General features: G+C 33.4%; 1 protein-coding gene across 1 annotated transcript in view; it reads right to left on the bottom strand.

Annotated features, from left to right (window-relative positions):
- Positions 1-716: 716 nt before the first annotated feature.
- LOC130892376 (UMP-CMP kinase 2, mitochondrial-like) overlaps positions 717-11,062 on the bottom strand; it is a 43,916-nt gene continuing 33,570 nt past the window's right edge. The window contains exons 3-6 of the mRNA XM_057797780.1: positions 10,301-10,433; positions 6,620-6,818; positions 3,375-3,650; positions 717-897 (exon numbers count right to left, since the gene is read on the bottom strand). Of these exons, the coding sequence (XP_057653763.1) occupies positions 762-897; positions 3,375-3,650; positions 6,620-6,818; positions 10,301-10,433 (744 nt within the window). The 3' untranslated portion in view covers positions 717-761. The remainder of the gene's footprint in view (positions 898-3,374; positions 3,651-6,619; positions 6,819-10,300; positions 10,434-11,062) is intronic.

Here is an 11,062-nt window from a genome sequence, read left to right as displayed (position 1 = left end):
TCGTAGTGCTATTGATAGCAGGAGCAATATCCGTTTGTACACTACGAAGTTCAAATGAATACTATGGCGGGGTATTTCAGAACAGTTTTATAATATTTAAATCGTTAGTGACATCTTGGAGTATTTGCTTTTGTTTGAACTAAGGGGGAGCTTTGATATTCTGAGTGCTATGGAAACATCTTTTATGATAATTTAGGCTTGGTTGGAGGGAAGATGAGAGGTGAACGACTTGAAGGTACACGCAGGATCTAGATGGTAGATACCGCGAAAAACAGAGAAGATAGAAATTTGATGGGAGAGACATATGTCCAAAAATGAAATATAGAGGCTAATTATCTATATTCTCCTTGGAATCTGAAATTATAATTAAGAGCTGAATACATTGCATTCTCTTTTTCTAGATTTTGAAATGACGAACTATTTACGTTTATTTGAGTATTTAATGATTTAAAATAGTTTTATTTTTGTAAGAAGCAACCATAGTAATTAGCTACATATAATTCAAACATATTTGGATTAATATATCCAAATAAACAAATTCAAAAGTTTTCAAATAACGACGTGAATTCCTGCTTCATATTAATTTTAAATAGTTACAAGGAAGTTAGCGATTTCAAAATAATTTTAGTATTATTTTCAAGTGATAACTGTAACTGTAAATTGTTAGGAAGATATCAATTTTCAATTTTGTTTCATAGAAATAGAAAAAAATCTAATAAAGCTTCATACTTTTTAATAGTTTATAGTAAATATTTTTTGTATTAGGAGACTTGATAACTAGATCCTAGTAACGGTTTCACTTTTGAATAAGCTTCATCTAGAACATCTTCTACTGATAAACTAGCGTTTAGGAACGTCACTGCTGGTCTGTCCATGTTTTTATAAGCCAAAATTATGCTAAAACATTCAAAATTACATTGGCTAATTATAAAAAAGGAATCAGAAAACATTCAAAATTTGCATTCATTGCATTACAACTTTAGATATGTACGACGAAGTGCTTATTGAACTTCATTATCTAATTGTGTTAATCAAGTTCAGATCAAAACAATAGTACATCATGTTGCTAGGACTAGAAGGCTTTCATTATAGTTGAGCCCAGATTTTTGTACTGTCGATGAGTTATACGAGGCTGTACAAACTACTCTGACATATACTATGTTTCCTTCAAGTAGTAGAAACAATACATTGAAATTCGTCTTTTTGAGACATTTTTACAATACACTTTTCAAAACTGACAAAAATCAAATCAAATGAAAATTAAATGGGGGTTCTTGCCTACTTGGTTACAACGCCCATAATAAGACGTTTCTACCGTTTCTCATTATTTTGTTACTAGTACAATAATAAGCGTTTCTTTTATTTATTTTACTAGTAAAAGAATAGGTTACTTCTACGATCTGTAGTGCCGAAAATAATATAGACATTATTATACGCTTGAAGAAAAAGTAGTTTTAACGGAATAGCTGCTTATATGAGGGTCAGTGTAATTGGCAAATTGGCGAATATTACATTCATCATTTTTTTATTTCTTCTGTTCGACCACTCGGAAGAAGTTAACAATTCACATGCAATTAAACTTGGTCGAATAGTATGAATAATAATAATATAGTATAACATTCAAAAGAAATATTAATATTATAGGGTAAATAAATATAATAGTCTAATAATTCCATGACTGCACGAAAAACTATCTTTTTACATGTAGGGTAGTGCTGTGAAAATATTCACAGAATTCTCTATCTAACAGTAATATTATTTAATAAGATAAAAATATGAAAACTTTAGAAGATTCGTTTTGACAAGTATAAAAAGAGAATAAAAAATGGAACCGAGTGGCAACACGAGAAATATATATTGTGGTAGTTTTTAGAAGATGGGAACAATGTATACTGGTACCTTGCCAATTGTACCACCCGTCAATCTTCAGAAGTATTCAAAAATATTGAAAGAAAATAATATTATAATAACAAATTTTTATTGAATAATTTTGAAAGTACCACACTACACATTGTGATATTCATTTGAGGGAGAAAACATAATCTTTTTCTTTTGTAGGATTTATTTGAAAAACTTCATTTCATCAGGATCAACACGTACATGTTTCAAGTGTTCACCTTTTTCCCCATTTCTCAATGCTTGCACCATTTTTTGTAATAGAAAAAGGTAAAAGCAACTAGTTCATCTAATATATACCGCAAATCTCTCTGGAACTTTGCCATAGCACACAAAGAAATGTCTTTATTCACTTGCCGAACTCCGGATTCTTCAAACTGACCTGTGAGTAAGCAAATCTTGGGCGAGTATTTGGCTTTCGGCCGACCTAGCTGAACTCTTCTTTCTGGTACTCTTAGGAAAATGGTGACAAGCTCTAACAGTTCGTTGTTATGGTCCTTGGGTTCGGAATCAATAAGTTGTCTTTAAAAAACTTTATGGCTTCAGACGTATTGTCTACTTGAAACTTCAATTCAAAACATAACTTTGAGAATGTAATGACATCAAACCAACCAAAGCATTTATTTATTCACCTTTTGTTTTATAGAAGCACAAGCTCTTAATTCCGATCCGATATTAACAGTGTTTGTCCCGGTAAATTAACTCATAACAAAAATGCGAAAAATATTTGGAAACTATGGAAATTTGAGACCGGTTTGTTATAGAATGAAAATAAAAGAATGAACTATTTGTAAAAATTCATAGTACATAACGTTCGTTTATCTAGGTCCTATTAATATGACTGTCGTTTTAATTCAGGTGTCTACTGTGTCGGAATCATCAATTTGTTGTTGATTCTCTTCTATGTTTTAGGAAACTCAGCAACCGTTTATTAATATGCTCTAGTAAAAAGTGTTAACCCCACCGCATAATCTACCATCACGATTTTCGGAAGTTTTCTATGTTTTTTTGAATTACCTTATGATTAAGCATTATCGATGTTTGTATGGTTTCGTTTGAATTTCGCATACCACTCAATGATGGTTGATTTTTTTGAGAAAGAGTTACCCTGATATTTTTCAAACAAGTCATTGCCTCAATAGTTTATTTTCCGAACGTACTGATTACTTCTCACCATTCTAAGAAACAGTGTGTTCGAATTAAAATTTTAACAAACTATTGTAGGGAATGAGCTGAAAATTTGACAACTGTCACTTAAAAGAAAATGAAAGTAAAAAATAGACATAGCGACCTTCATTTATCAAACCAGCGACCAGTGTATAATAATCAGAAGAAAGACTGATAAAAAATATATATCATCAGAAATATTATTACACTCAAAGATACACAGTAGAGTTGTTCGTAATTAATTTGAGTAAGCGGATTATCCCATCCAATCATTTATGTACCTTGTAATTAACAATTCGATAATCACTCACTTATTTCTGTAGTCTGGACAAATTTGCAACAACAATTCATTTTTTCCCAAGATTAATTCCTCTTTCTCACTTCCTTTCTTCAGATTGTCTTGAAGTCTAAGATTAATTCTTTGTACTCGGCTAGTTTCATCCACGTCAAGAAAAAGCACCGCGTCAGGTTTGAGAAGATCATCTGGCCAGTTGTAGATTTTATCACCTCTTGGGGGTAAAGTGTATGTTGCTTGAGTATTATAAGCTGCTCGTGCGATAGAATAAGTAGAAGATGAATGCCAAAATCTAAAATCGAGACCAAAAAATTCATAGATTATTGAAAATAACACTTTGATACTAAGCACATTTGCTTTTTTATGTCAAAGTAAATTGGAATTTTAGGTGTAATATAATATTTTATTTTTTTCAAATTTTCATCGACAGATTAGCTAGTTTTCTAATAAAATGGTGTTCATAAAAATTCGTGTTGGAAATACCTTGAGTCGAATGGTCTATCATCTTCAATAAAGTAAAAGAAGGCTTTATAAAGCAATAATATTTTCGTTTTAAAGAAGCCAATTTTGACATTTTCATTCGTTTTCCATGCATTGATGTTATTGTTAACTGCAAGTTATAGAAATAATATACACGTGGTAAAGAACAAATGCTTCTCAAACACTGACATTGTTGATAAGTCAAGATATACCGTTCGAAATATTATCAAATGACATAAAACGACGGTTTCATGTATTCTAAAATAAACTTGAAAACGATAGTGAAATTCTCTTCAACAAGACTGAAAACGAGATAACCAGTAATGCCACAAAAACTCTGATGGTGTCCAAAAACTTCGCAGAAAAAAATTGGGGTTATAACCCAAAAATCCTGATGTGGATGTACACGGCGATAGTTAGACTAATCATCACGCATGAAGCAGTAGTCTAGGGTACTAGAACTGGTCTGAACACTACAAGAATTAATATCTCGAAGTTGAAGAGACTAACCTGTGTATGTACACTCGGGACCATGAGAACATGGCCAATGGCTATTCTAGAAGTGGTCCCATATATTTTACCTCTTCATGTATTTATGGAAAGTGAAATGTGGTCAGTTTAATTTAAAAAGGAATTATCGCAGTCAGGAGATTATTATCTTATTAGAAAATACTTTGTCAAATTAAATAGATGATCTAATAAACACACAAATGATAAATTTGACGAATTTGACCATTTTGTTACTTTTAACATAACTGGAAAAAATCGCATTATCCATGACAATTAATTTTAACTGTACCCAATAGCACATTTTTGTAACTACAGGGTGCGGCAGCATAACTTCCTTTTTTCAAAAGTTAATCAAACTTATTGTATGAATCAGAAAATTTTTATTCGTTTTTTATAATACAGGCACATACATAAAGTTTTGTTTTACTGAGTTTTGAAGATCAAATCAGTTAGGTGACGTCCCCCATTCTCCATACACTGAGTAAACCGATTTCTGGCGTTTGTCATGACTCTTGCCAGCATAGCAGGCGTTATGTTGGCAATTTCTTCCTGGATGTTCGTCTTTAAATCTTGTAGGGTCCTTGGACGGTTCACATACACACGGGATTTCAAAAAACCCCATAGGAAATAATCACAAGGGGTCAAATCGGGAGAGCGGGCTGGCCACTCCAAATCGCCCCTAATTGAGATAAGGCGCTCTGGGAAGTGTTCCCTCAAAACAGCCATCGATGTTCTTGAAGTGTGTGCCGTTGCTCCGTCTTGTTGGAACCAAGTGTCCCCTAATTCCAACTCATCTAGCCGTGGGAAAAAAAATTCCTGTAACATGTTTACATACCGGTGCGAATTCACTGTCACTGTGACTTCATTTTCCTCAAAGAACCAGGGACCAATAATTCCACGTGAGTAAATTGCACACCACACTGTGACTTTAGGTGAATGCAAAGGCCGTTGATGCAATTGTCGAGGATTGGTATCAGCCCAGTAGCGCATGTTTTGTTTGTTTACGGATCCACACAAATGAAAATGGGCTTCATCACTAAAAAAAACAATAGCGTCCTCAGGAACGACTTCCAGAAAAACCTCACACGCGTTCCTCCGAGAATTGAAGTCACGTTCAGAAAGTTCCTGCACAATTGCCATCTTGTATGGATGAAAATGAAGATCATCATGAAGTATTCTCCTCACAGAACGATCGGAAAGTCCAAGGGCAGACGCATGTTTGCGCGCAGAACGCCGTGGTGATCGCAACACTGAAGTTCTAACTAACTCAATGTTCTCCGGTGATCTAATGGGCCGAGGGACTCCAGTTCTTCGTCTTGTCACACTTGCAGTTTGTCTGAACGTAGTGACCCACGTAACAATTGATTTCCGGTCCGGGACAGGGGCCAAGGGGGCTAAATTAAAGCGATTCCGAAAGGCGCGCTGGGTTGCGATCACAGAACATCCGCTCGAAAAGTAAACCTCAACGGCAAACGCACGCTCCTCACTGTTCCAACGCATGATGGCGACTGAACTGTGCCGGGACAAAACTTTATAGTCCCTCCTCTCGAACGAGACCACTAGCACTCCGTTACGACATCTACCGACTAAATGGCGAACTTTTTAAAAAAGGAAGTTATGCTGCCGCACCCTGTATATGTTTGCAATATTCTTTCTCATCGTTGTCATTATCAGTATCTATTTAAAATCATTTCTGAGTACCATTGTTTTAAGATTTCCGTGATTTGCTGTTTATTTGTTTGTGCAAATTGAAGTGTAGTTTGAAAAGGTGTTCATATTTCTTATATAAGATTAATCAATTTTTTTTAATGACGTCCCTAATGGGATTAGATTTACTAACTATAGCCGCGTTCCCGACCCATTATATAACCTATTTTACATTTGGAACCTCATTTCACTAAAGGGTCACATGAATGTTTTTTTTACAAAAAAAATTATGTTCAATTGAAGGAGAATGCTATTATAGAATGACAAAAATGCAAAATTGCGAGTAATACTTGAGCCCACTCGACCACTCGACTGAAAAACGACTATCTAACCTCGCGACAAAATTCATATATTATATCATAGTTAAAGTAATTAATAATATTAAACAGCCAAATAGAATTCAAATCAGTCATTGCTATTAATAGAAATAATTTTTCTCCTCGGTTTTGTTTTCTAGATAAATATCCAGTAGTAAAGTAAGTTAAATAAAGTATGACAATGGAAAGTAAATTCTAAATAACTATAGAGAGATGGATAACAATATAATGCCTTTTTAAAATTTACCTGTCGAGTATTACTGGGGAATCTTTTAACCATAAGCTGACTTCTAGACCTGTTATATAATGAGAAAAGTAATGATATAAATTGTCCATTACAGTGTCATTCAAGAATAATCTCCTCAATTTTTGAGCTGAAGACGACGGAGAATGACTTTGAAGTCCATTGATTTTTTTTGCTAGGCCTCTCACCAGCGTAGATTTACCTACAAAAAAAAAACGAATACAAAAATTTTCTTATAATATATTATATGAATTACCCGTGAACTAATTTTATGTTGAACTTATTGGTTGCCAATAGAATGAATTTTCCTACCCAACTTTTCATTTCAATTACCTAGGGTTGTCTTGTTTATGTTTATTGAAAAGTGTTTAGAAGAATCTCTCTATAGCATAGAGACGGTACAGGAACTAGAAGAAGGCTTCCATGAAATAACGAAACATATCCAAAGACTCTAGAAAGGTGAAAAAAGTATCATACCAAAAACGGTCCATCAGAAGATGAACCAAATTCTCACCACCAGATCAGCATCACCTCCTTTTTCATTAAATGTATAAAAATAATCTGTAGAACAATACACCAGAAGCACGGCTATCTCAAAAAGGCCAATTATAACAAAACAGTTTGCTTATCAATAAGACAAGCCAACTACAAGTGCATTACATAGTCAAAGAGAGAGAGAGAGAAAGAGAGACAGAGAGATGCTGTATTGTCGAAATATTGTTACAATTTGTAGACATAAGCTTGTAAAAACTAAGAAACAATTATAAAAATAATTAAATAAAGATAAAACAAATAAAATAGTATTTCAATATACAGAAGAAAACCACAATGAGTAACAAAATAATTGTAGGTAATTGTAATAGTACTGAGCCTTGAGGCACTCCACATTCTATTGGCTTGCAAGAAGACATCGTTGTATCAACCCTTACAAGCTGATTTCTGTAAGTAAGCTATGACTTAAGCCATGCGAGGGGTGTTTGCCTTGCATTTTGTAATTAAAATATTATGATTAACACAATCAAAGGGAAGGAGTGTATCTGGGCGATAATTCGATGTTTGATTTTTATCTTCTTCTTTATGCAGGAGCTCATTTATAGTCGTCTTAAGGCAATTGAGAAAAAGTGCTATTTTGAAATGAAACGTTAATTAAAATGGTAAGGTGATTTAAAAGGTTAATGTTGTTCTAATAGGCTTCAATGAAATAGAAGGCGCTATTGACAACACTTCACATTAATCCAGAAAAAAGGCGTTAGAAGAGCGAGAGGTGGCAATCCTTGTTCTAAAATGGACAGCGCATAAATAAACGGTAGTTCTCTCCTCTAATCTTCAATTATTCGCTATTTCGACTCTATATCTAGATAGGTTATTAGTTCATCGCTTTAATAAAATCATTAGATTTATGGTATTCACAGTATCAACATTGATTTTGGCACCATTGCTATCGCTTCAAATACCCAAAACGCCAGGAAATCCGCTTATTCTATTTAAGATCACTTTTTCAGCATTTTGTAATAGTAGTTTGTAATAGTGCCGGCAATGAAGTGATAAAAACTACCATAATCTAGTAAAAACGCGCACTGTTGCGATATTTGTGAAGAAACTGTTCAAGTTTTTGAGTCGCGAATTGTCAAATATCACCTTCAGCCGATTGACATCACAGATGGCGACAATTGCAGATTCTGCAAACAAGCCATAGAGACAGTTGAGTATCTGCTTTGTAACTGCCTCACCTATTTCAACAGAAGGCTTAAATATTTCGAAGGAGTATTGCTACGCATTGGAAAGTCTTCTTTGGAAGGGTACATATTTTGGATGCAGAATAACAAGATGCATAGTAATGCACAAAATATCTTTTCATGAGTAAATGTAAAGCGGCTGGAAAGCCAAAACGACTCCATAAAAATCTATAACTTACAATATATATTTATCTATTGGATTTACACTTTGGAGGATTGCATATAATTCTCCTGTGTAGACAAATATGGTAGACGACGTTTATTATTATTATAATAAGTGGAATCAATAATATTTAGAAATAATTTTTATAATACGAGTATATCGCTTTATATTTCACTTAAGGGGACTATATTTATAGAGACTGGTATCAAACTCTCCTCTTAGGAGGACAGGATGAGAAATGGGGTCTGTCTGTCTGCCAGAATTACTGGTGTCTGATGGACGATGTGGACGATTTATTAGATTTATTAGAGGATAAACTGAATTATCAGGTTCTGAGACATTTGCATTGTATGACATGAGAAGTAATTGTCGATCTAGTCAGTTCACTATATATACTTCCAGCAGGAATGGATCTGAAATACCCAGGTAAATTCTTGGAGCTCTATTATAGACAAAATTGAGGATTTTTAAATTAGATTTGCTTGTCTACACGTATTTATATCAACCAAACTCTTAATTAGTGATCTTTTTGTGACATGAAAGTTTAAATATCTTCAGGACCAAGTTGGTTTATATATTATTCTATTCTTATGTTACAGTTAATTTTATATTATATGACATCAAGGAAATTGAGTTTTTATTATTTTGATTGTGTATTGTTTTTTATTATGAGAATTGAAATCGATTTATATTTTCAATTTCCATAACGGAAAAATCACGGGAAATTTATATTAATTTTGCTTAAGACAGTTTTGTGAAGATCTTCCATTACTTATTGTGCTATAACACTAAATAGAGATGCTCCCATGTCTCCCATATCACAACCATCAATTTGTTCAGTTTTCATTCTAAAGTGTATTGTAAATGTCGTTCTGTAGCTTGTGTTTGGAGGTATGTCCGTGTGATTTTATCCCATTTTGTATTCTCTTTTAATTTTTATTATTTATTCTTCCTTGATATTTATTTTGTTATATAGTAGACTCTAGATGTTCAATTATTGTTATCAATCAGTTATCAATTTACTCCCTCACAAGGAGTTTGTACTAAAGTACAATACTTATAAGCTATTTTTATGCAGTAGTAGCTATCAATGAAGCTGTCCATGAGAATTAATAGTAGAGAGCCATTTAAGAGGAATATATAAATTTTAAAATTCAAAAAACCAAAGACAAATGAAATAATCCGTCAACTGATCTTATTCATACACTGGTCTACCCGAGAAGTCTACTAAGATAGAAACGATCATTTCATATGATTATGGCCCAACTACTTCGATCAGATTCCTAACAACAATGAACGTGATCCAAGTAAGTTTACGAATATTCAGATCATGATAGAGTGATCGAAAACTAACTGATCGAGTTAATCGTGTCGTATCCATATAATAGGATCCTTTCTACCCTGATAGGGGAGGAAATAAATGCTATCAGCAGTCAGGTTGTGCCATTTGGCTATGGTTTTTTGAACATTATTTTTGGAAATTATTTATTCCTCTTAAATGGTTGTTTGCTGTTAATTCTCATAAGCAGCGTCTAAATAGATATCATGGAAGAATTAACGCACAAAAAAAAATAATACAAATCGAAAGTTCTTGTAGATCATGTTTTAAATTTGAAATATCCATCGAAAATTGAAAGCGACGTCCGAAACTGTGATCTGTATCTCGTTCTGGGTTAGGATTCGAAATCAGCTGATAGGTGACCTACCTGAACCCCGAGTTATATTTTCCAAAAAGTCTATGAGAAGTCAAATTTTCAACAATTTAAATTGGTAAATCATACATACCTGAACCCGCCAAACCTTCCAATACTATCAACGGATAATTCTTCTTTCCACCTGCTGCTTCAAATTCCCTTTTTTTCTCTTTTGCTATTTGAAAAACCTTCAAGATTTCCTTAGCTCCCACGTGTGTAATATACTAAAAAATTCAATTAAATTTCAAATAACTACAGAAAATGTACTAATAAAACATTGTAAACAAAAAATTTAGCACAAAAAACAGGAAAATAATTATTAGTTTTCAGTTCCAAATATGGTAGGAGTCAAGAAAATTTAATTCCTTTTTCCTCTAAGCAAAATAAGAAGACCTATTTTCACTCAAAGGAAACTCTTTTCTGGAAACGGTCCAATTTCTCCTTATTTTAAAATAAATACACACGTTCACATAATGTAGATTCCGAACGGCAGTATTTATGGGATGTCGCAATTGCGACTACTTATTGGGCAGCGCGTGGCTCGGACTGAAATCATATCGAGCATTTCTGAGATGAACTTAAAACAAAAGTTCGAACTAGAAATCTAGCACCAGCCACGAAATCGGATCTTAAAACGGCACTTACTGAAGAATGGAATAGTATCGAACAAGATCTAGTAAAGAAACTTATTCGATCCATGAGAAAGCGGTTATAAGCTGTTATTCGGGCCGGGGAAGGAAACACTAAAAATTGATAAGTAAATTTCAAATAATTTTTTTTGACGAATGTAAGCTTGTATTTTCTTCAACGTCAATTATAACCCTTCCTCAATGTTTAAGATTCTTTTTCGTTT

The sequence above is a fragment of the Diorhabda carinulata genome, chromosome 4 (genome assembly GCF_026250575.1).
Source record: "Diorhabda carinulata isolate Delta chromosome 4, icDioCari1.1, whole genome shotgun sequence".
Lineage (NCBI taxonomy): Eukaryota > Metazoa > Arthropoda > Insecta > Coleoptera > Chrysomelidae > Diorhabda > Diorhabda carinulata.
Note: the sequence above shows the minus strand (reverse complement) of the source record. Positions and strands in the feature narration are given on the sequence as shown.